Below are 26,581 nucleotides of genomic sequence, written 5' to 3'. Positions count from 1 at the left end.
TGCAATTCACCCGACCCCATCTTGGCGCCAGCTAGGGCACGCAAGCGTGCGGTGGGCTTTCTTCCGCGGCCGGACTAGGACTGCTACTATTCCATCATAAAGTTTAGCCCAAATGAAAAAAAGCCTCCAGCAGGTGAGTAAATCGATCTTTTAATGGTGGCAGCTCACATACAGGCAACAGTGAGAATTCGGGCATCTGGAAAATCAAGCCAAGCCAGACGCATTTCAGAAGTTCTTCCTTTCTTCAGTGTCAAACCAGCTACAACAAAAGACAGCGGTTTTTTGCACTTTTACCTTCCAAGAACCTGCCCCAGTGGGCGTGGCCTTCTGCATGGCCTTATGGTTCATGTAGTGCTGGGCTTTAAATCTCATTTGAGTCTGTCTTAAGTATAGCGAAAATAAATGACACAGTTAAAAGACTGATTTACTCACCTGCTGGAGGCTTTTTTCCATTTGTGCTAAACTTTGTGATGGAATAGTAGCGGTCCTAGTCCGGCCACGGAAGAAAGCCCACTGCACGCTTGCGGGCCCGAGTTGGCACTAAGATGGGGTCGGCTGAATTGCGGGAAGCAGCATTCCATGTTGGTAGCTGAAAAACGGAGCTGGCATCTAAAGTGTGATCCTGCATCTAACCCACGTGGGTATTAACTGTGCCATTTATTTTTGCTATACTCAAGACATGCGCAGAGTTCACTTCTCGTCCACTACAAAGCAGGGCAGTGACTTAACCCCAGGTACAGTGCATTGACCCACTGGGGTGAAATAATGTTTGCTTTTATCGAGGAAATGAGCATGGCACCCACTGGGGGATTATGGACTACAAGCACCATGAGGCACAGGGAGTGCCACGCCTACGCAGGCAGGTGCTTTAATCAGCAGATCACAACGCAATGCTCTCATTTCCAGCTTTCTGCCACTGAAGAAAGGTGTTTGAAACCTGAAACGCGTCTGGCAAAATGAAAATCAACAGAAGCCTGAATTTGGTGTTTTTACTGTCAGCATGTGCTCGAGTGAAAATAAAGAACTATTACAAGCTACCTACGGTCTTCCCTTTGGTGCTTCCTGAAGTGTTGGATGTTTGGGGCTTTGCACGCCTTACAGGGAACGACCTACCGCGACAGTGCGGGTCTGTCCGAGCTTTGAAACAAGCAAGGAATTTACAGAGGAAGCAGCGCATGTTTCATTTCAGGGCTGCAGCATGCGCAGAGTTCACTTCTCGTCCACTACAAAGCAGGGCAGTGACTTAACCCCAGGTACAGTGCATCGACCCACTGGGGTGAAATAATGTTTGCTTTTATCGAGGAAATGAGCATGGCACCCACTGGGGGATTATGGACTACAAGCACCATGAGGCACAGGGAGTGCCACGCCTACGCAGGCAGGTGCTTTAATCAGCAGATCACAACGCAATGCTCTCATTTCCAGCTTTCTGCCACTGAAGAAAGGTGTTTGAAACCTGAAACGCGTCTGGCAAAATGAAAATCAACAGAAGCCTGAATTTGGTGTTTTTACTGTCAGCATGTGCTCGAGTGAAAATAAAGAACTATTACAAGCTACCTACGGTCTTCCCTTTGGTGCTTCCTGAAGTGTTGGATGTTTGGGGCTTTGCACGCCTTACAGGGAACGACCTACCGCGACAGTGCGGGTCTGTCCGAGCTTTGAAACAAGCAAGGAATTTACAGAGGAAGCAGCGCATGTTTCATTTCAGGGCTGCAGCATGCGCAGAGTTCACTTCTCGTCCACTACAAAGCAGGGCAGTGACTTAACCCCAGGTACAGTGCATCGACCCACTGGGGTGAAATAATGTTTGCTTTTATCGAGGAAATGAGCATGGCACCCACTGGGGGATTATGGACTACAAGCACCATGGGGCACAGGGAGTGCCACGCCTATGCAGGCAGGTGCTTTAATCAGCAGATCACAACGCAATGCTCTCATTTCCAGCTTTCTGCCACTGAAGAAAGGTGTTTGAAACCTGAAACGCGTCTGGCAAAATGAAAATCAACATAAGCCTGAATTTGGTGTTTTTACTGTCAGCATGTGCTCGAGTGAAAATAAAGAACTATTACAAGCTACCTACGGTCTTCCCTTTGGTGCTTCCTGAAGTGTTGGATGTTTGGGGCTTTGCACGCCTTACAGGGAACGACCTACCGCGACAGTGCGGGTCTGTCCGAGCTTTGAAACAAGCAAGGATTTTACAGAGGAAGCAGCGCATGTTTCATTTCAGGGCTGCAGCATGCGCAGAGTTCACTTCTCGTCCACTACAAAGCAGGGCAGTGACTTAACCCCAGGTACAGTGCATCGACCCACTGGGGTGAAATAATGTTTGCTTTTATCGAGGAAATGAGCATGGCACCCACTGGGGGATTATGGACTACAAGCACCATGAGGCACAGGGAGTGCCACGCCTACGCAGGCAGGTGCTTTAATCAGCAGATCACAACGCAATGCTCTCATTTCCAGCTTTCTGCCACTGAAGAAAGGTGTTTGAAACCTGAAACGCGTCTGGCAAAATGAAAATCAACAGAAGCCTGAATTTGGTGTTTTTACTGTCAGCATGTGCTCGAGTGAAAATAAAGAACTATTACAAGCTACCTACGGTCTTCCCTTTGGTGCTTCCTGAAGTGTTGGATGTTTGGGGCTTTGCACACCTTACAGGGAACGACCTACCGCGACAGTGCGGGTCTGTCCGAGCTTTGAAACAAGCAAGGAATTTACAGAGGAAGCAGCGCATGTTTCATTTCAGGGCTGCAGCATGGGCAGAGTTCACTTCTCGTCCACTACAAAGCAGGGCAGTGACTTAACCCCAGGTACAGTGCATCGACCCACTGGGGTGAAATAATGTTTGCTTTTATCGAGGAAATGAGCATGGCACCCACTGGGGGATTATGGACTACAAGCACCATGAGGCACAGGGAGTGCCACGCCTACGCAGGCAGGTGCTTTAATCAGCAGATCACAACGCAATGCTCTCATTTCCAGCTTTCTGCCACTGAAGAAAGGTGTTTGAAACCTGAAACGCGTCTGGCAAAATGAAAATCAACAGAAGCCTGAATTTGGTGTTTTTACTGTCAGCATGTGCTCGAGTGAAAATAAAGAACTATTACAAGCTACCTACGGTCTTCCCTTTGGTGCTTCCTGAAGTGTTGGATGTTTGGGGCTTTGCACGCCTTACAGGGAACGACCTACCGCGACAGTGCGGGTCTGTCCGAGCTTTGAAACAAGCAAGGAATTTACAGAGGAAGCAGCGCATGTTTCATTTCAGGGCTGCAGCATGCGCAGAGTTCACTTCTCGTCCACTACAAAGCATGGCAGTGACTTAACCCCAGGTACAGTGCATCGACCCACTGGGGTGAAATAATGTTTGCTTTTATCGAGGAAATGAGCATGGCACCCACTGGGGGATTATGGACTACAAGCACCATGAGGCACAGGGAGTGCCACGCCTACGCAGGCAGGTGCTTTAATCAGCAGATCACAACGCAATGCTCTCATTTCCAGCTTTCTGCCACTGAAGAAAGGTGTTTGAAACCTGAAACGCGTCTGGCAAAATGAAAATCAACAGAAGCCTGAATTTGGTGTTTTTACTGTCAGCATGTGCTCGAGTGAAAAAAAAAGAACTATTACAAGCTAACTACGGTCTTCCCTTTGGTGCTTCCTGAAGTGTTGGATGTTTGGGGCTTTGCACGCCTTACAGGGAACGACCTACCGCGACAGTGCGGGTCTGTCCGAGCTTTGAAACAAGCAAGGAATTTACAGAGGAAGCAGCGCATGTTTCATATCAGGGCTGCAGCATGCGCAGAGTTCACTTCTCGTCCACTACAAAGCAGGGCAGTGACTTAACCCCAGGTACAGTGCATCGACCCACTGGGGTGAAATAATGTTTGCTTTTATCGAGGAAATGAGCAAGGCACCCACTGGGGGATTATGGACTACAAGCACCATGAGGCACAGGGAGTGCCACGCCTACGCAGGCAGGTGCTTTAATCAGCAGATCACAACGCAATGCTCTCATTTCCAGCTTTCTGCCACTGAAGAAAGGTGTTTGAAACCTGAAACGCGACTGGCAAAATGAAAATCAACAGAAGCCTGAATTTGGTGTTTTTACTGTCAGCATGTGCTCGAGTGAAAATAAAGAACTATTACAAGCTACCTACGGTCTTCCCTTTGGTGCTTCCTGAAGTGTTGGATGTTTGGGGCTTTGCACGCCTTACAGGGAACGACCTACCGCGACAGTGCGGGTCTGTCCGAGCTTTGAAACCAGCAAGGAATTTACAGAGGAAGCAGCGCATGTTTCATTTCAGGGCTGCAGCATGCGCAGAGTTCACTTCTCGTCCACTACAAAGCAGGGCAGTGACTTAACCCCAGGTACAGTGCATCGACTCACTGGGGTGAAATAATGTTTGCTTTTATCGAGGAAATGAACATGGCACCCACTGGGGGATTATGGACTACAAGCACCATGGGCCACAGGGAGTGCCACGCCTACGCAGGCAGGTGCTTTAATCAGCAGATCACAACGCAATGCTCTCATTTCCAGCTTTCTGCCACTGAAGAAAGGTGTTTGAAACCTGAAACGCGTCTGGCAAAATGAAAATCAACAGAAGCCTGAATTTGGTGTTTTTACTGTCAGCATGTGCTCGAGTGAAAATAAAGAACTATTACAAGCTACCTAAGGTCTTCCCTTTGGTGCTTCCTGAAGTGTTGGATGTTTGGGGCTTTGCACGCCTTACAGGGAACGACCTACCGCGACAGTGCGGGTCTGTCCGAGCTTTGAAACAAGCAAGGAATTTACAGAGGAAGCAGCGCATGTTTCATTTCAGGGCTGCAGCATGCGCAGAGTTCACTTCTCGTCCACTACAAAGCAGGGCAGTGACTTAACCCCAGGTACAGTGCATCGACCCACTGGGGTGAAATAATGTTTGCTTTTATCGAGGAAATGAGCATGGCACCCACTGGGGGATTATGGACTACAAGCACCATGAGGCACAGGGAGTGCCACGCCTACGCAGGCAGGTGCTTTAATCAGCAGATCACAACGCAATGCTCTCATTTCCAGCTTTCTGCCACTGAAGAAAGGTGTTCGAAACCTGAAACGCGTCTGGCAAAATGAAAATCAACAGAAGCCTGAATTTGGTGTTTTTACTGTCAGCATGTGCTCCAGTGAAAATAAAGAACTATTACAAGCTACCTACGGTCTTCCCTTTGGTGCTTCCTGAAGTGTTGGATGTTTGGGGCTTTGCACGCCTTACAGGGAACGACCTACCGCGACAGTGCGGGTCTGTCCGAGCTTTGAAACAAGCAAGGAATTTACAGAGGAAGCAGCGTATGTTTCATTTCAGGGCTGCAGCATGCGCAGAGTTCACTTCTCGTCCACTACAAAGCAGAGCAGTGACTTAACCCCAGGTACAGTGCATCGACCCACTGGGGTGAAATAATGTTTGCTTTTATCGAGGAAATGAGCATGGCACCCACTGGGGGATTATGGACTACAAGCACCATGAGGCACAGGGAGTGCCACGCCTACGCAGGCAGGTGCTTTAATCAGCAGATCACAACGCAATGCTCTCATTTCCAGCTTTCTGCCACTGAAGAAAGGTGTTCGAAACCTGAAACGCGTCTGGCAAAATGAAAATCAACAGAAGCCTGAATTTGGTGTTTTTACTGTCAGCATGTGCTCGAGTGAAAATAAAGAACTATTACAAGCTACCTACGGTCTTCCCTTTGGTGCTTCCTGAAGTGTTGGATGTTTGGGGCTTTGCACGCCTTACAGGGAACGACCTACCGCGACAGTGCGGGTCTGTCCGAGCTTTGAAACAAGCAAGGAATTTACAGAGGAAGCAGCGCATGTTTCATTTCAGGGCTGCAGCATGCGCAGAGTTCACTTCTCGTCCACTACAAAGCAGGGCAGTGACTTAACCCCAGGTACAGTGCATCGACCCACTGGGGTGAAATAATGTTTGCTTTTATCGAGGAAATGAGCATGGCACCCACTGGGGGATTATGGACTACAAGCACCATGAGGCACAGGGAGTGCCACGCCTACGCAGGCAGGTGCTTTAATCAGCAGATCACAACGCAATGCTCTCATTTCCAGCTTTCTGCCACTGAAGAAAGGTGTTTGAAACCTGAAACGCGTCTGGCAAAATGAAAATCAACAGAAGCCTGAATTTGGTGTTTTTACTGTCAGCATGTGCTCGAGTGAAAATAAAGAACTATTACAAGCTACCTACGGTCTTCCCTTTGGTGCTTCCTGAAGTGTTGGATGTTTGGGGCTTTGCACGCCTTACAGGGAACGACCTACCGCGACAGTGCGGGTCTGTCCGAGCTTTGAAACAAGCAAGGAATTTACAGAGGAAGCAGCGCATGTTTCATTTCAGGGCTGCAGCATGCGCAGAGTTCACTTCTCGTCCACTACAAAGCAGGGCAGTGACTTAACCCCAGGTACAGTGCATCGACCCACTGGGGTGAAATAATGTTTGCTTTTATCGAGGAAATGAGCATGGCACCCACTGGGGGATTATGGACTACAAGCACCATGGGGCACAGGGAGTGCCACGCCTATGCAGGCAGGTGCTTTAATCAGCAGATCACAACGCAATGCTCTCATTTCCAGCTTTCTGCCACTGAAGAAAGGTGTTTGAAACCTGAAACGCGTCTGGCAAAATGAAAATCAACATAAGCCTGAATTTGGTGTTTTTACTGTCAGCATGTGCTCGAGTGAAAATAAAGAACTATTACAAGCTACCTACGGTCTTCCCTTTGGTGCTTCCTGAAGTGTTGGATGTTTGGGGCTTTGCACGCCTTACAGGGAACGACCTACCGCGACAGTGCGGGTCTGTCCGAGCTTTGAAACAAGCAAGGAATTTACAGAGGAAGCAGCGCATGTTTCATTTCAGGGCTGCAGCATGCGCAGAGTTCACTTCTCGTCCACTACAAAGCAGGGCAGTGACTTAACCCCAGGTACAGTGCATCGACCCACTGGGGTGAAATAATGTTTGCTTTTATCGAGGAAATGAGCATGGCACCCACTGGGGGATTATGGACTACAAGCACCATGAGGCACAGGGAGTGCCACGCCTACGCAGGCAGGTGCTTTAATCAGCAGATCACAACGCAATGCTCTCATTTCCAGCTTTCTGCCACTGAAGAAAGGTGTTTGAAACCTGAAACGCGTCTGGCAAAATGAAAATCAACAGAAGCCTGAATTTGGTGTTTTTACTGTCAGCATGTGCTCGAGTGAAAATAAAGAACTATTACAAGCTACCTACGGTCTTCCCTTTGGTGCTTCCTGAAGTGTTGGATGTTTGGGGCTTTGCACACCTTACAGGGAACGACCTACCGCGACAGTGCGGGTCTGTCCGAGCTTTGAAACAAGCAAGGAATTTACAGAGGAAGCAGCGCATGTTTCATTTCAGGGCTGCAGCATGCGCAGAGTTCACTTCTCGTCCACTACAAAGCAGGGCAGTGACTTAACCCCAGGTACAGTGCATCGACCCACTGGGGTGAAATAATGTTTGCTTTTATCGAGGAAATGAGCATGGCACCCACTGGGGGATTATGGACTACAAGCACCATGAGGCACAGGGAGTGCCACGCCTACGCAGGCAGGTGCTTTAATCAGCAGATCACAACGCAATGCTCTCATTTCCAGCTTTCTGCCACTGAAGAAAGGTGTTTGAAACCTGAAACGCGTCTGGCAAAATGAAAATCAACAGAAGCCTGAATTTGGTGTTTTTACTGTCAGCATGTGCTCGAGTGAAAATAAAGAACTATTACAAGCTACCTACGGTCTTCCCTTTGGTGCTTCCTGAAGTGTTGGATGTTTGGGGCTTTGCACGCCTTACAGGGAACGACCTACCGCGACAGTGCGGGTCTGTCCGAGCTTTGAAACAAGCAAGGAATTTACAGAGGAAGCAGCGCATGTTTCATTTCAGGGCTGCAGCATGCGCAGAGTTCACTTCTCGTCCACTACAAAGCATGGCAGTGACTTAACCCCAGGTACAGTGCATCGACCCACTGGGGTGAAATAATGTTTGCTTTTATCGAGGAAATGAGCATGGCACCCACTGGGGGATTATGGACTACAAGCACCATGAGGCACAGGGAGTGCCACGCCTACGCAGGCAGGTGCTTTAATCAGCAGATCACAACGCAATGCTCTCATTTCCAGCTTTCTGCCACTGAAGAAAGGTGTTTGAAACCTGAAACGCGTCTGGCAAAATGAAAATCAACAGAAGCCTGAATTTGGTGTTTTTACTGTCAGCATGTGCTCGAGTGAAAAAAAAAGAACTATTACAAGCTAACTACGGTCTTCCCTTTGGTGCTTCCTGAAGTGTTGGATGTTTGGGGCTTTGCACGCCTTACAGGGAACGACCTACCGCGACAGTGCGGGTCTGTCCGAGCTTTGAAACAAGCAAGGAATTTACAGAGGAAGCAGCGCATGTTTCATTTCAGGGCTGCAGCATGCGCAGAGTTCACTTCTCGTCCACTACAAAGCAGGGCAGTGACTTAACCCCAGGTACAGTGCATCGACCCACTGGGGTGAAATAATGTTTGCTTTTATCGAGGAAATGAGCAAGGCACCCACTGGGGGATTATGGACTACAAGCACCATGAGGCACAGGGAGTGCCACGCCTACGCAGGCAGGTGCTTTAATCAGCAGATCACAACGCAATGCTCTCATTTCCAGCTTTCTGCCACTGAAGAAAGGTGTTTGAAACCTGAAACGCGACTGGCAAAATGAAAATCAACAGAAGCCTGAATTTGGTGTTTTTACTGTCAGCATGTGCTCGAGTGAAAATAAAGAACTATTACAAGCTACCTACGGTCTTCCCTTTGGTGCTTCCTGAAGTGTTGGATGTTTGGGGCTTTGCACGCCTTACAGGGAACGACCTACCGCGACAGTGCGGGTCTGTCCGAGCTTTGAAACCAGCAAGGAATTTACAGAGGAAGCAGCGCATGTTTCATTTCAGGGCTGCAGCATGCGCAGAGTTCACTTCTCGTCCACTACAAAGCAGGGCAGTGACTTAACCCCAGGTACAGTGCATCGACTCACTGGGGTGAAATAATGTTTGCTTTTATCGAGGAAATGAACATGGCACCCACTGGGGGATTATGGACTACAAGCACCATGGGCCACAGGGAGTGCCACGCCTACGCAGGCAGGTGCTTTAATCAGCAGATCACAACGCAATGCTCTCATTTCCAGCTTTCTGCCACTGAAGAAAGGTGTTTGAAACCTGAAACGCGTCTGGCAAAATGAAAATCAACAGAAGCCTGAATTTGGTGTTTTTACTGTCAGCATGTGCTCGAGTGAAAATAAAGAACTATTACAAGCTACCTAAGGTCTTCCCTTTGGTGCTTCCTGAAGTGTTGGATGTTTGGGGCTTTGCACGCCTTACAGGGAACGACCTACCGCGACAGTGCGGGTCTGTCCGAGCTTTGAAACAAGCAAGGAATTTACAGAGGAAGCAGCGCATGTTTCATTTCAGGGCTGCAGCATGCGCAGAGTTCACTTCTCGTCCACTACAAAGCAGGGCAGTGACTTAACCCCAGGTACAGTGCATCGACCCACTGGGGTGAAATAATGTTTGCTTTTATCGAGGAAATGAGCATGGCACCCACTGGGGGATTATGGACTACAAGCACCATGAGGCACAGGGAGTGCCACGCCTACGCAGGCAGGTGCTTTAATCAGCAGATCACAACGCAATGCTCTCATTTCCAGCTTTCTGCCACTGAAGAAAGGTGTTCGAAACCTGAAACGCGTCTGGCAAAATGAAAATCAACAGAAGCCTGAATTTGGTGTTTTTACTGTCAGCATGTGCTCCAGTGAAAATAAAGAACTATTACAAGCTACCTACGGTCTTCCCTTTGGTGCTTCCTGAAGTGTTGGATGTTTGGGGCTTTGCACGCCTTACAGGGAACGACCTACCGCGACAGTGCGGGTCTGTCCGAGCTTTGAAACAAGCAAGGAATTTACAGAGGAAGCAGCGTATGTTTCATTTCAGGGCTGCAGCATGCGCAGAGTTCACTTCTCGTCCACTACAAAGCAGGGCAGTGACTTAACCCCAGGTACAGTGCATCGACCCACTGGGGTGAAATAATGTTTGCTTTTATCGAGGAAATGAGCATGGCACCCACTGGGGGATTATGGACTACAAGCACCATGAGGCACAGGGAGTGCCACGCCTATGCAGGCAGGTGCTTTAATCAGCAGATCACAACGCAATGCACTCATTTCCAGCTTTCTGCCACTGAAGAAAGGTGTTTGAAACCTGAAACGCGTCTGGCAAAATGAAAATCAACAGAAGCCTGAATTTGGTGTTTTTACTGTCAGCATGTGCTCGAGTGAAAATAAAGAACTATTACAAGCTACCTACGGTCTTCCCTTTGGTGCTTCCTGAAGTGTTGGATGTTTGGGGCTTTGCAGGCCTTACAGGGAACGACCTACCGCGACAGTGCGGGTCTGTCCGAGCTTTGAAACAAGCAAGGAATTTACAGAGGAAGCAGCGCATGTTTCATTTCAGGGCTGCAGCATGCGCAGAGTTCACTTCTCGTCCACTACAAAGCAGGGCAGTGACTTAACCCCAGGTACAGTGCATCGACCCACTGGGGTGAAATAATGTTTGCTTTTATCGAGGAAATGAGCATGGCACCCACTGGGGGATTATGGACTACAAGCACCATGAGGCACAGGGAGTGCCACGCCTATGCAGGCAGGTGCTTTAATCAGCAGATCACAACGCAATGCACTCATTTCCAGCTTTCTGCCACTGAAGAAAGGTGTTTGAAACCTGAAACGCGTCTGGCAAAATGAAAATCAACAGAAGCCTGAATTTGGTGTTTTTACTGTCAGCATGTGCTCGAGTGAAAATAAAGAACTATTACAAGCTACCTACGGTCTTCCCTTTTGTGCTCCCTGAAGTGTTGGATGTTTGGGGCTTTGCACGCCTTACAGGGAACGACCTACCGCGACAGTGCAGGTCTGTCCGAGCTTTGAAACAAGCAAGGAATTTACAGAGGAAGCAGCGCATGTTTCATTTCAGGGCTGCAGCATGCGCAGAGTTCACTTCTCGTCCACTACAAAGCAGGGCAGTGACTTAACCCCAGGTACAGTGCATCGACCCACTGGGGTGAAATAATGTTTGCTTTTATCGAGGAAATGAGCATGGCACCCACTGGGGGATTATGGACTACAAGCACCATGAGGCACAGGGAGTGCCACGCCTATGCAGGCAGGCGCTTTAATCAGCAGATCACAACGCAATGCTCTCATTTCCAGCTTTCTGCCACTGAAGAAAGGTGTTTGAAACCTGAAACGCGTCTGGCAAAATGAAAATCAACGGAAGCCTGAATTTGGTGTTTTTACTGTCAGCATGTGCTCGAGTGAAAATAAAGAACTATTACAAGCTACCTACGGTCTTCCCTTTGGTGCTTCCTGAAGTGTTGGATGTTTGGGGCTTTGCACGCCTTACAGGGAACGACCTACCGCGACAGTGCGGGTCTGTCTGAGCTTTGAAACAAGCAAGGAATTTACAGAGGAAGCAGCGCATGTTTCATTTCAGGGCTGCAGCATGCGCAGAGTTCACTTCTCGTCCACTACAAAGCAGGGCAGTGACTTAACCCCAGGTACAGTGCATCGACCCACTGGGGTGAAATAATGTTTGCTTTTATCGAGGAAATGAGCATGGCACCCACTGGGGGATTATGGACTACAAGCACCATGAGGCACAGGGAGTGCCACGCCTACGCAGGCAGGTGCTTTAATCAGCAGATCACAACGCAATGCTCTCATTTCCAGCTTTCTGCCACTGAAGAAAGGTGTTTGAAACCTGAAACGCATCTGGCAAAATGAAAATCAACAGAAGCCTGAATTTGGTGTTTTTACTGTCAGCATGTGCTCGAGTGAAAATAAAGAACTATTACAAGCTACCTACGGTCTTCCCTTTGGTGCTTCCTGAAGTGTTGGATATATATATATATATATATATATATTCACTGAAAAAACCATAGGTTATAGACCATATATAGTTAGGAATTAGCATTTACAAAACCTTGAAAATTCACTGAAAAAACCATAGGTTATAGACCATATATCGTTAGGATTTAGCATTTAAAAAACCTTATTTTACTCACACAAAACCATTGAAATTCCATATATAGTTAGTTGCACTAACTATATATCGCGCACCCGCAATCCACTGCTGATGATGTCACATATTACATCATTCATGACATGGTCAGTGACATCACTGATGACAACATCCAGTGACTGTATGTTTCTGTAAAGTTAAAATGTGTCTTACATATTGAAGAATGAGTGGAAGTATAAGTGTCTGGACAAAGGATTTAGTAGGTGCATGACTGAATGTATGAGTGAGTGATTAAATGTGTCTCACTGAGTGCATGGGTTAGTGACTAAACTGTCTTAATTTGTGCATCATCATGTCTGTTGTTCTGTAAACTGCTGCATGTGTTGATCAGTAGCTATATGATTAACTATATGGGTTACTGATTGATTGTCCAAGTATTTGTATGGGAGACTGAGTGTGTGTGTGGCTGGCTGGGAGGTGTGTGACTCTGTGCAGATCAATGTGTACTTGTATCAATGATTGTATAAGAAGGTAAGTATGTGTTAGTATATGTTTGAAAATGTAAGGTGCTCTATGTTTAACTGTATAGACAAGAAAATGGAAGTGTCATTGATTCTTTACAGGACTGACTAGGTGTGTGAGTAACTCCATGGATGAGTGGCAGAGTGTGAGTGTCTGTATAGGTGTATGAGTGCATATGATAGTGTTGTAAAGATGAGTGATTGTATGTATGAATGATTGTATGGGTGAATGAGTGAATGTGTGTGTAGACGTAGGAATCAGTGAGTGCGTATGTAGTAACTAGTATTGGTGTGTCAATGGTTTCAAAAATTATACTCTGTATTTAACACTGGGTGAAACAGAGGTTATATTAAAATGTGAGGAGATGCATTGTATTGTCACATGAATGATATCATCAGTGATGTGGTCATTGATGTCAAATGAGATGTCATCAGTGATGTCATCAGTGATGTCATTTGAGATGTCATCAGTGATGTCATCAGTGATGTCACTGACCATGTCATGAATGATGTAATATGTGACATCATCAGCAGTGGATTGCGGGTGCTTGATATATAGTTAGTGCAACTAACTATATATGGAATTTCAATGGTTTTGTGTGAGTAAAATAAGGTTTTTTAAATGCTAATTCCTAACGATATATGGTCTATAACCTATGGTTTTTTCAGTGAATTTTCAAGGTTTTGTAAATGCTAATTCCTAACTATATATGGTCTATAACCTATGGTTTTTTCAGTGAATTTTCAAGGTTTTGTAAATGCTAATTCCTAACTATATATGGTCTATAACCTATGGTTTTTTCAGTGAATTTCAATGTTTTTTTAATAGCAAATATCATAAGCTGTCGAATGTCAAGTACGTGGTAAGTAAAAACATTTTCGTGTTTATGCACACTGATCTGCTTTGAATGCTGCCCCCCCCCTCATTTCTATTAGGAGTACTCTCTCTTTGCAGATAGTGAAGGGTAGTTAACGCAGGCCTTTGCCCCCGTTGTAATCCGTCGTGCCTGCTTCTCTCTTCATTTGATTGATTGTTCTCTTTGGTTCATTCTCTATTTACAAACAAGCCCAGAGTCGCAATACTCTGTTTAGTCTTTGCAGATAGCGAAAAATCGTGTAAAAAAACCAAAAGGAATAGAGCAAAATCAGTAGGCCACTAATGGGATCTCTTTTTGACCTCGCTAAAATAGAAACATTAGGAACAACCTGTTGAAAATAGCAATGTGTATGTACATAAGCGGCGTTCATTTGTGTTCACAGTACCCCTTGTTGATTGTTTGAATCGAGCATTGAATTGTTCGAAGTTGGTTCTCTTAACCCCTTCAGTGCTAATGACAAGGGTAACTCGTCATGGAGTTTCCATTGATTTCAATGGAAATTACATGGACCTACTCGCACACCCCTTAGCATCCAAGTGGTTAAGGATCTTCTCTGCCTGCAAACGAGGAAGAATAGGAATATTCTCTCTCCCTTTGCAGATAGTGAAGGGTAGGTAACGCAAACCTTTAACACGTCGTGCCTATTTCGTTCCTCATTGATTGATTGTTTGCCCGAACATTGACTGTTTGGGAATTGGTTCTTTTTGGAGGTATTCCCTGTTTGCAAATAAACGTAGGAAAATCTTTGCAAGTAGTGAAAGGGTAGGTAATGCGGACCTTTCTCCCCCGTTGTAATCTGTCATGCCTATCTACTCCCCACTGATTGATGCACCTGTTTCACCCGGACCATTTACTAGAGATAGGTCATCTGGCCCGACCAGAGAGCACCCCTAGTAAAAAGGACATATGCAATAATAACGAAGTGATCACTGTATCCTGTTAACAGAAACTTTAGCATGAAACAACCTGGAAAGAAAGGAATAGGAAAACGAAAATCAGTAGGCCACTAATGAACTTTTTATTAAATAACAAACAAAGAAACGATAACAATACGTAATGATAAAACCTATTATTGTCCTAGAAACAAGAAACGTTAGAAGTAAGCCCGTAATAAGAAACCTGAAAACAGTAAGAGAAACCAAGTGTGACATTGCAACGGCCACAAGGCAACGAGGCTTCTTCGCCCCTCACTGCCCCAAAACGTGTCTGTCCCACCGCCTGCCACGGCCAAATAACGGCAAACTGGGAAAGATACAAGTCAGCAGACATCCGCCCCATTCTGGAAACTTCCAAAGTGCAACAGGTTTCCGGCTACGCCCAGCCGGAAGCAACACATATAAGGCGGGTCCTGCTGCCAACCGTCGGCCAGGAGATCATCACGTAGGGAGTAGCCGGAGGAGAGGCCGAGGCCAGCGGGACCCGGCCAGGGGGATTGACAACACTGGAGAGTTGCAGGGGGGGGAATGTCTATGTCCTCGACCCTCCCCTCTCTCTTCCAGTCCGGCCGCGGTGGCACTTGAGATTTGCAGGTTGTCCCCCCACTCTCTCTCCCGGTCCGGCCACCAACGGCCGGGGGCTGGGGCTGACGGGATCCGGCTGCAGCCGATGAGCCAAGGAACCCGTTCATGGGGCCAGAGCAAAGGGCGTCCGGCCGCCATCCACCGGAGGTCCGGCCCAAAGACGGACGGGACATTTCTTCTTTCTTTTATAATGGCTGCGACAACACTGGGGGGAGATGTCTTGCACATGCCTCCGACCCCCCCCCCCTCGTCCTCATCGCCTGGTCCGGCCATAACAAATGTCAAGCGAGACGCCGTGGGGTGCACTGGGTGGGAGAGACGGTGCGAACAGGCCTCTCCCGCCTCCCCAGGTGGAGGCTTCCCAGCTGCACCCTCAGCGCTCCAGGCGCCCGGAAAAGGGTTCTTCCACTGTGGCGATGCTGCAACGTCTCGCCCGGCAGGGTGGAGCCCGTCCGCTCATTTGACCCCGCGATCGCCAGTAGCTACCGAACTCTCAAAATGGCGGTCGACCTGGCAAGAGCGGGCCCAGCATAAAGAAATGGCCCGGTCACTGGTTGACTCCACCACCGTAGTCCTCCACGACCTTGAAGATTCTAGAGGAGCCGCGGGAGTCCCCGACCCCCGCAGACACCCCCGATGGGGAATGACTGCCATGATCGCCCGTGGAGTGACGAAACTGTAGCCGCGGGACGTCGGCGCTCCCATGCTGGCGCCAGCCTCAGTTTGAATGACTAGAATCCTGCAGACCTCAGTTCCGGTGAAAGCACAGTGTGACCCGGTAGGAAAAATTGTTGCACCTCCTCCCCTTTTTGACTGATGGTTCAAACCACCGATCCTTTCCTTTGCCCTTTTAACGGAACTTTGGACTGCCTCACCCCCCCCCACCCCCCCCCCCCCCCGCGGCGCCTCACGCCGTTATTTGCTGGGCGGCAACTTACTAGACATCACCTTCGTGCCATCTAGATTTCAGCGCGTTCTGCTGCCTTGGAACTATTCGCACAACAGACCGCTACTGACGACCCACCCCCAGGCAACATCTTCTGAATTTTCATAATTTGAAAGAACTAGTAACATGTCCTCATCAGGAATTTCCTCTTCAATCATCTCATCAGGAATCTCCTCATGAAAAGTCTGCAATGATGATTCTTGTAACTCTATGGTCTCCAAACATTCGATAAATTCGCCATCAAGAGATTGATCAAAAAAATCATTCAAGTCATCTCCTCCTTGTGAGAATATTTCATTATTGGTGCTGTCAATTTCATTAAATGTAGTGGATAATTCAAAAGAAATTGCCACGGTCTCTTCATTGTTTAAATGTTTTTACTGTTTTTGTTTTGTTGTATATATTTATAAGTTATTAAAGTTTTATATTCCTACTACTTTGTTGGAGTGCTATATATTTTTAATGTGACACATAATTGTAAAAACTTTGATGTACAAAGAGTCATCCCTGGAATCTTCCGCTTCAGGCTCGGTCCCCTCCCCAATCACAATACAGGATGGTTTTCAGATAGTAGGAACGCGTGTGGTTTGACGGATCTCATCGGGTGTGGGCCTTGATCTACTATAACTCCTTTGAAGAGGGGTGATTCTTTACAGCTGGGGCCATAAACTACATCTGCAGGGCTAGCTGATAGCCTGGACAATCGGACACAGAGGAAGAGGAGTGTCAGAGGGTGCGGTAGTGAATAGGGCGAAAGGGAGGTGTCGGGCGGGCACAGAGTGTGATTCTCAGGGAAGAGCAGCGCAGATGGGGGAGGTTTATTGCCGATGCATAAGACAGAGAGCGAGGGTGACCAGTGCCTGGGGAAGATGCTTGCGAGGGTGGGGAGCCATACTACGGATCAACAGCGTGCAGAGAGTGGGTCTAGTCAAGGCATCTAAAATGGCTGCCGTGCACGACAAAAGTGTGGCATTTCAAAAAAGGCAAGATGGCGCAGACAATGTTTTTCAACACTTCCTCATTTCCTTCGAATCGAACGTTAACAGACGTTGGTGCATATTACCAAAGTTAAGCGATATTTATCGCTAACGATGCTTAGCAACGAATTTTTTACCGCTAAGCATCGTCAGAAATTATCGCAGATAAACCTTGCTATTATCAAGGTTTATCGCAAAAGCGATAAAAAACGGCCGCAATGCATGAATATCGCTAAAAAGTCAGCGATATTCATGCATTACCGAGCTAATGCTCTTAGCCATGTTATCCACCTCCCATTGGATAACATGGCTAGGAACTGCTCAGGGCAGGTGTTAGTTTTTGGAGATATTCGCGCTTGGCGCGAATATCTCCAAAAGTTGGTAATAGGAGATAGATATCTTGCATGTTGTAATGCAAGTTATTGTGGTATATGGAACTCATGCCATAATCTCTCAGGAAAACAGAAACTGATCCTTTTGGGACCGCCTGAGAAGGCCTAGGGGGTGAGGGGTACTCTACTTTGCCCCCTTTTCACGTTCCGAACTATTTTATTTTACTCTCTTCTGTAATTACACAAAATGGCAGCGATAAGATGCATCAGAGACAGACAGTGAGAGAAAGGAGGCCGGAGATGAAGAAGAGATGTCAAATACACTTTGGAGATAATATAGTGGGAGCATGGAAGTAAATATGAGTAAACTTACCATGTAACATAAAAATGTTGCACTCTATACTATAAGTCTCATTTTATACTACAATCACTTCGCTACAACCTCATAAATTAAAAATAAAAATGAATAATGTCTCAAACAATTTTTGATTTCTAAATATAAATTTATTCTTCTGAATTTTCAAAATTTGAAAGAACTAGTAACATGTCCTCATCAGGAATTTCCTCTTCAATCATCTCATCAGGAATCTCCTCATGAAAAGTCTGCAATGATGATTCTTGTAACTCTATGGTCTCCAAACATTCGATAAATTCTCCATCAAGAGATTGATCAAAAAAAAATTATTCACGTCATCTCCTCCTTGTGAGAATACTTCATTATTGGTGCTGTCAATTTCAATAAATGTAGTGGATAATTCAAAAGAAATTGCCACGGTCTCTTCATTGTGAGCCATTTTATTTTGAAATTGCTTGCTGTAAATTGCAGAAAAAAATAATCACTTTCATTTATCGTTTTTAGTAATACATAATATAAAACTAACTTTATCAAGTATTTAGTATAACAGAAGGACTGTAAATAAATAACAGAAAACATTTTTCAAATTATCTTAAAGTGTACAACATAGTTCCCCTTACAAATTAACAACTCACCTTTTTAAAAGTAGGAGAAGTGTTAGTACTGTGTAAATCAAACACCAGAAATTGAGCACCAAAAATTCCTCACAAATGTACCTCAGACAGTAGTATCACAAAATGGATGTGGTTTCCTCTCATTTTAGATATATACATAACCAATTAACTTTCATCACACACAAATACAAAACCAAAGTAACATTTTAATTGGTTCTAAATTTCAACACTTTCAAATGTGTTTTCCCCATGCAATTTTCCATAGGACATTTAGATACGTCTACAGCCTGAATGGCTGAACGGAATTACACCAAACTTGGCAAAATGGTACATCAAACCTAAGAGGTCAGGGAGGATCTACTATGCCCCCTTATGGTCATTTGCCCCTTCGCTTTGGCCTCCTCTTGTCTCTCGATCCTACCGAGAGACAAGATGGCGGCCGCTACGGACTGTTTGGAATGTTTACAGACGCCGGAGAACCAATCAGCTTCGCAAAGCTCCGTAACGCGAAAAGTACGCGAAGCGGACCGCTGTTACAGATATATATCTTTTTTTGAACGTTAATTTCTCAAAATCCACTGGAGCACATATATTGAGACCTAGCAAAGGCACATCGGGCTACCAGTCCCTAATATTTTGCCAAGTTTCGTGCAAATCCATTCAGCCGTTCGATTATTATTATTTTTATTTTTTTTTGCCCCGCGGAGCCCTTTTAAAACCTCCACATCAAACCTAGGGGGTCAGGGAGGATCTACTAAGCCCCCTTATGGTCATTTGCCCCTTCGCTTTGGCCTCCTCTTGTCTCTCGATCCTACCGAGAGACAAGATGGCGGCCGCTACGGACTGTTTGGAATGTTTACAGACGCCGGAGAACCAATCAGCTTCGCTTCACAAAGCTCCGTAACGCGAAAAGTACGCGAACTGGAGCGCTGCCCGGTCCGCTGTTACAGATATATATCTTTTTTTGAACGTTAATTTCTCAAAATCCACTGCAGCACATATATTAAGACCTAGCAAAGGCACATCGGGCTACCAGTCCCTACAATTTTGCCAAGTTTCGTGCAAATCCATTCAGCCGTTCGGGCTAAAAGTGAGGCCAACTGCCCTATGGAAAACTCAATGTTAAAAACACGTTTTGGGACCCCCCTTTTTTCTCGGCCCCCCCTTGACGAAACCCCCCCAAATTTTCAGGGGCTGCTCAGAAACAAAATGTTCCATTTTCCTGAAAATTTCAGCCAATTCCGTCCACAAACGCCAAAGTTATTAGACATAGAATTTTCAAAAATCCCATAGAGAAAAAATCCTAACTATATATACCTACTGGCGACCGCCAGTAGGTAATATATATTTATATATATATATATATATATATATTTCATATGAATGTTTCTTATGCGATTTTCAGTACATCTAACAAGCATGCTACTGAATTGGCAACTCAATTGCATGTGATTATTTCTTTAATATGACATGTACTGTATACTACGTATGCTTGTTGGACATGTTGTTTCATCAATTCGCCTCATAGGCACAGACAAAATGGGTTTAAACTGACAGCAGCACAAGGATGAGATGACCTATTGGCTCTGATGACATCATGCGGAGTCGGGTACGGAGCCATGGTATTATGATGTCCTCTTCGACATGGGAGAGCTATGGAGAAAGGTTCCTGTGGAATGCTGCTCATGGGATATATTCAAAAGGTGAGGAATCCACAAGCCGATACTGTATACACTAGGAAAAGCGTTACCGAAGGTAAGTAACTTGTTCTTCTCAACCAATAGCCCCCTTTCCATAACATCTACCAATACCATCTCTTTTTTAGCCACCCCCAAATCTGTTTGCCACAAGCATTTTCTCAAAATTGCTCCTAGTTCCCAGACATAACACATAATAAATAAGCAGGAGATATCTTTTGTGACTGGAAAATTTTTTAAATTGACATGTAAAAAGCCTCAACCTCCGACTCCCTCCCCACGCCCCGAAGTTTCTGGACACACAATACAAAGCCAAAAACATAAGTTCACTGTATGTACTTACCTAAGAAGTTGCACTTCTCATGGGCCTTGGAATACATTCAATCTGCATCCTATTACGTTCTACTGTCTTCGGTTGTATCACACTTCCATGGTGCCTTTTTCTTTTTTATCTCACAAATTAGCCATCACAATCGGTCTGTCACTGTTCAATACCCTTTTCCAAATTTATTTTGCATAAGTTTTCTTACTATCCTTGTGGTCAGCCCAAATCACCCTAATGCACGCATTTCTTCCGGATAGAAAATATCAGTCATTCTCTTGCAGAGAAAATCATTTGGCTGTGGTCTCATCATGAACTGGTGATTGCTTTCAGAAATATGTGTCTACTTGCTACCTTTGGAAGTGTGTGCAGCCGCGCTTGTGCCCCACACATTTAAGAAGTGCTGTTTACATAAATTGCTCACTGCGCCTGCGTCAGCAATGTATATGCAATATCACAACTTTATTTTAAGTGCCTAGAGATATGTTTGCTATTATCAACCAAATTCCACCATTCAATGCTGGGCTATGGAAATTAGACATGTGTAATAATAGCTGGCTCTTTATTCTTTGCACTGAGACAAGTGAGTACAGGAGGAGCCTTTATTTACAGTAAGTAGCTGCCCAGGCCTTCCACATTTATAGCACGTTTGGATCTAATGCGAGCTAGATCCCAGAGCTAGCTTCTGGTCAATTTCTAATACAAAGAATGTCCCGCCTGGGCCTGAATCTGAAGCAGTGTATTGACCAATATATCTTATACACTCAGAGTTCATTTGTGGAACGTGCTTAAAGACAACCATGTTAACTTAAAAAATATTGGTGAGAACTTCTCAAAGCCTTTTGAAATGGATACATATTAGGAACTTTGCAGCTTACTGTGGCATGTCCCAGACACACATTTAGAACATTTATCAGTTTTCTGATCCTGCGTTGGATAACGTTTTAATATAGTGGCGAAGTGATTATTCTGTGTTGTAACTTATGCTTTGATCTGCATTAGTGGTATGAAGTGCTGCAGAGTGTGCATGAGACGCTGACATGTTTTGTCATATGTTCCTCGTTTGTCTTCAAATGTGAAGCTTCGCCTTCTGTTTTTATTTTAAAGCAGATTTTATTGATTATTTCCGCTACAGCCGTTTAATATATAACCATAAATCAATTTGTTTAATTTGAAGCTTCGTCATCTATTTTGTTAGGGTGAGAATACATTTTCCCACTTCCCTTAAGTGAACTTGGGTGAGTGTTTCCTGCCAGTTTCATAATGAATGTCTGTCTTGCCTGGTTTGTGTAATTTATCGTACAAAACTTCCTAAATCCAGTTGTGGTGAAATGCAATGCAAAAATGTAGGTTTAGAAACTTTTTTTTTTAAGTTAGAATGCTGGAGTAGCTTTCTGGCCTGAGAACCACTGCAGATAACTGTCTGTTTTGCCATAGTATGGACATTTGTTTGTGATTTACTTTAGAGGAGTTGACATTTTGCAGGGTACTATCAGACTTTCACTCTCCTACGACCTATACAATATCACAGCACATATTATTGAGCACCATTAGATCGTTTGGTTTGCTCAGCACTGTGTACCAGTCTGAACCTACAGTCAATACCGCCAAAGAAATTATCAAGAAATAGTCACGCACTGTTCCAGCAAGTGCACATTAAAAACAAATAATAATGCCTTGCCCATGTTCGTTTCTACCGCAGTCTGCATCTGGGAAGTGCTAATTGCGTAGTTTCAAGAGTGTACCAATGAGAGTGCTTTTGCTTCTTTGGAAATTGTGAGACTTGGTTTTTTTGCTGATGCTTGTTGATGAATACTACTGGACGAAGGTGCTTAAAAATCCACTTTTCAATTTTTGGACAGTGTGTTAGCCAAATTCATACTCTGACGAAAATTCACAGTTCCACTCCTATGTGACATGCCAGTCGCTGCAGTTAGGGTAACCGGTAAATTGTCTTTGGACTTCCCCATTGGCCAGGGAACGAGACAATGGTGCCCTCTTTCTCCTCTCCTTTATGCACTCACACTGGAGTCCCTTGTTTGCACTATCAGACGACACCTGGAAATTCGAGTTTCAAGATCACTCCCACTGATCATGCGGAGAAAAAGATCTGCCTCTATGCCGATGATATTCTCTATGTCACAGACCCTGTGACAACTATCCCTGTCCTGTTGCAAACCATTGAAGAATGTGGGAGGCACTCCAGGTATAAGATCAACCGGGATAAGTCCACGATATACTGTCCCGGCCTGGCCTCTCTGTGGCCGCCTCTGTTCGGAAACCTGAAGGTGGTTGCTGGAGGTTTTCATTACTGTGGCATTTGTATCACTCCACACAGAGAGGTATGTAGACACGGCAATCTTGGAAAGGTACTGACAAAGTTTAAGGAAGACACAGAGAGATGGAATGATCTCCCCCTCTCCTTGCACGGGAGGGCAGCCATTTTCAAAATGATTACCTTACCACAGCTGCTATACGCTCTCCAGAACACTTATCCCCCACTTCCTCGGACAGTGTTAGCCAGACTGGAGAGAGACATCTGGTCATTACTATGGCAGGGAGGACATTCCAGAATAGCGCTAAAAACACTACAATGCAAGCCCTATAATGTAGGGATCGCGCTACCGTACATTGAGGCTTATTACTGGGATGCACATTTAATTCCTATTTATGAATGGGCACACATGGCGCAAGATCATTTCACATACAGGCCAGAGTAGGAATTACTGGAACCTCACACCTAGTTTCACTACCTTTAGGTGGCAAGGGAGTTTCCAAATTATTGCCTGCGACACAGGTCACCCTGGAGGCGTGGGATAGAGCAACTAGAGCAATGGGATGGATGCACAAGGTGACCAGGGCAATTCCACAATGGAAAGTGGACGGTTCAAAGAGTTGGGTAAACCAAAAGGTTTTGGGGCCTGGGACCTGGTGGCCTCTCTGCAATAGGTCACATTGATGACAAGGGCGAACTTGAGTCAGAATATGGGCTCAATGGGTCCCAATTCATGAAGTATGCACAGCTACACCATGCATAGCATGTTTCGGGGATGGTATGCCATGTGCTGACTTACTTGAATTCTCACTACTAAAAAGGAGGTTACTACAAGAGGAACCTACTGAAAAAGCTGTTCCAGTCACATATAACCTTGAGAGACTGCGTGAGAGATGGTAGAGGGACTTGGAAGCCGTGGTGGATGTGGATTAGGAGGCAGCCCTAATGCACCCTAGCGAGGTAGCCATTAGAGCCAGATGGCTCTCGTTCAATACAAAATCTTATACAGGATATACTACGAAAGAAAGAAATTACACAAGATGGGTGGGGCAGAGTCTCCATATTGCCCTAAATGTTGAGATGTCAAGGGTGACTTCTTTCACAAGATGTGGGTTTGCCCCACTATCCAGGTCTATTGGAGGACAATCATTGTTGAACTGTGAGCGAGTTTGGAAGTGCCAGTGCCGGCTGATACCTGGGTTTGTCCTCTTGGGAATCCCAAACGAGGTTGATGTGACCAGGGCTCAGCTGCTTTTCAGTTCCTTAGGCCTAGTGATGGCCAAGCATGATGTGGGCCAGGACCTAGAAATGGGAATCACAGAGTCTCTCTATTATTTACTGATTTGATATGGACACATTGGAGCCAATGTAACACGCTGTCTTTGATGAATGTACCTTATGTGACCATAGTTATTGTTATTTTGATTGTATGTTTATGTTATCTAAAACAAACAAATAAAAAGATATTTAAAAAAATGAAGTTTTCAATATAAAATTTTCGACAGGCACCTTGGGGAAAAGCTCACATGCCTCCTCTCAAGTTATCACTAAATGTGTCCCGGTTTTCACAGGCATTAGCGTCTCCAAACTGGATTTTATTTTAGCATACAAACTTCACTCCTAAACCAAGGCATGCCACGATTTTGAGCCTTCCAGTGGTACTGCCATAGTGTGCCTTAAAATTGACCAGGAATAGCCCTTAAAAGAACCCAAAAGACAATGAATTTTTGAAGACCAAATTAACCTACAGTCATGAAGGTCACTCCCCTAGAGGCAGCTGAGGGATACGGGTATAACCTAGTTCTTCGGGGGCATTTTCCTTTCTTCCATTAGGGCATCCTGCAACTTTGCCACGCCCCTGTCTCCTTCCTACCTCCACGTGGTCCAGGAGGAATTGTGGCTAAGCTGAACCTTGAATGGAGTCAGTTTTTGAAAGTAGATTCTTTAAAGCAAGGGTAGGCACGTGACTCTTCCATTGTGGCAGAAACCCGAAAGGTAAGTATCTTGTCTTTGTCAGTGCAGATATCTAGCCAAGTGGACATATTAAGAACTTGAGGGCTTGCGAGGGCGTTGTTTACCAAAACCGTGTTCAAACTGCCCATTCAATGATATTTGTTGCAGCAAGCTGTGATTTGGAATGTTTTGGCAGTCTGTACAATTCTTGGTGTGGTTGGTATAAATCCATTCTATATATTCTTCTTAATTTTGGATACATTACGCCCACATTAGAAGCTTTAGTACTCTTTCTCAATACCATCCTGTATAACTGCAGCTGAGGAAGCTGTCTTGGTGGGCTGGAGGGGATGGGAGTAGGAGAGGGATGATGCATGCTCTTTTTCAAATTTCAAAGTTGTTTATCTGTGTAATGGTACTCTCTTGCCTTCGCATTAAAAGAATATTTTTTTGACGAGCCATACATATGACAAATGCCTTACTTAAAATGAATAGAAATCATCTGAAAGATGCAAAAAGGGCATTTCTTTTGTCATATTTAATAATGTGACTTTTTCATTTCAGTGTTTCGTGCCTTCGACAAGGACAATGACAGTAATATCAGTGTAACGGAATGGGTTCAAGGCTTATCTGTATTTCTTCGAGGGACTTTGGAGGAAAGAATCAAATGTACGGTATTTCTGTTTTTTTTAACTAAATGTTCATACTGTATACGTAAACATTAATTTTAATATTCATTAACATAGATAATTTCTATCTATGTGCTTGGTCCTGGAACACTTTTAAAAGGACAAATATATTTTTTGCAAAGAATATTTAAAACGAGTTTCTGTCTGTAGACAAAATGATCTGTATTTTATTTTATTTTAATTAGAATTATAAATAAATTTGAACACCTATTTGTCCTGGAAAGCTAATCTAAATAATTCCTTATTTTAAAAGACAAAAACAAAGCTAGAAATTTGTCTCTACCATTACTGCAGGGAATAAGGGACCATCTTTTCATCATGGGGCCTATATGGACAATTGTTTGGGTATATTGGTGAGGAGGTGTGACAAGGCTGGAAACCATAACCCAGTTGGTAGGAGACCTGGCCAGCTTGGTGGAGCAAGGCGGCGCTGAAACGGACAATGAGTGGCAGGCAAACACCAAAGTGTAGCGAGCAGATACACAGCAATTGTCAGTTCCCATTGACTATGTCTCCTCCCAACACAGCCCCAGCACATGAGGGACCAGCTTTGCGTCTTCTTTTTAAATCCTGTGACATTGCAATATCTCATGTGAGATCTCATTTGGTGGCCATTTTGAGCCTTGACACATAATGTCTTGGTGTGAGATCTTAAGCTGCAGCCTTCTTGGGCTTTGGACCTTTATATGGCCTGCTGTTCTTTGCACACATGCTTTCCAACTCAGAAACTGGGCTGGGAGCACGATTTAGAGGTCCTGTGCTGTGTTTGCATAGTAGTGAATACTTCAGAGGGCTTCAACCAGGACTGGGGAGGACACGAAGGACTCCATATTTGGCAGTAGGCAAAGCCAGTCTCTGTACTTACATCGAAGCACTATATTCTAACAACAGAAAACCAGGCTATGAAGCATCAGCGATGGGACATTGAAAATAGGAACACAGCAGAAGCAGACGGATGAGGTGTGAAGACACATTGCTAGGACAGTGAACGATTCAGTAGCAACAGCATGGAGCTGCATCTTGGGTGTGATATAACCTCTCTTGGAAGCAGCTGCATATCATTTACAACAATATATCTTTTTGAACATCGAATAGGTGGGAGAGAAGTGAGTCTTGATGGAAGATGGAGATGTATATCTCAGAGGGACAGTTAAAATGTAACATTGTCATGTTACTGCAGCAAGCATCTCTACTGTCCTAAAGTGCAGTTCAGTATCAAGTTAGAGTCAGGTCTTTGATTTGCCCTTTATTAGAAAGGATCCCATAATTGTACTTTTTGGTTTTATTTTTCTTTACAAAGTCTTCTACCACCTTTCCAAAGTATTTTTTGTAAAGTAAATGTGAATAGTATTCATTTGTTTCATCACAGCAGACTTTTCCTTAGCCGTGCCTTCAGTCACAAA

General features: G+C 45.1%; 1 protein-coding gene across 1 annotated transcript in view; it reads left to right on the top strand.

Moving 5' to 3' along the window:
• Window positions 1-26,581, top strand: part of CLXN (calaxin) — a 216,990-nt gene that overhangs the window by 65,447 nt on the left and 124,962 nt on the right. Inside the window, exon 3 of the mRNA XM_078663652.1 lies at window positions 25,054-25,158. Coding sequence (XP_078519778.1) covers window positions 25,054-25,158 — 105 coding nt within the window. The remainder of the gene's footprint in view (window positions 1-25,053; window positions 25,159-26,581) is intronic.

Source organism: Lissotriton helveticus, chromosome 10 (genome assembly GCF_964261635.1).
Source record: "Lissotriton helveticus chromosome 10, aLisHel1.1, whole genome shotgun sequence".
NCBI lineage: Eukaryota > Metazoa > Chordata > Amphibia > Caudata > Salamandridae > Lissotriton > Lissotriton helveticus.
Note: the sequence above shows the minus strand (reverse complement) of the source record. Positions and strands in the feature narration are given on the sequence as shown.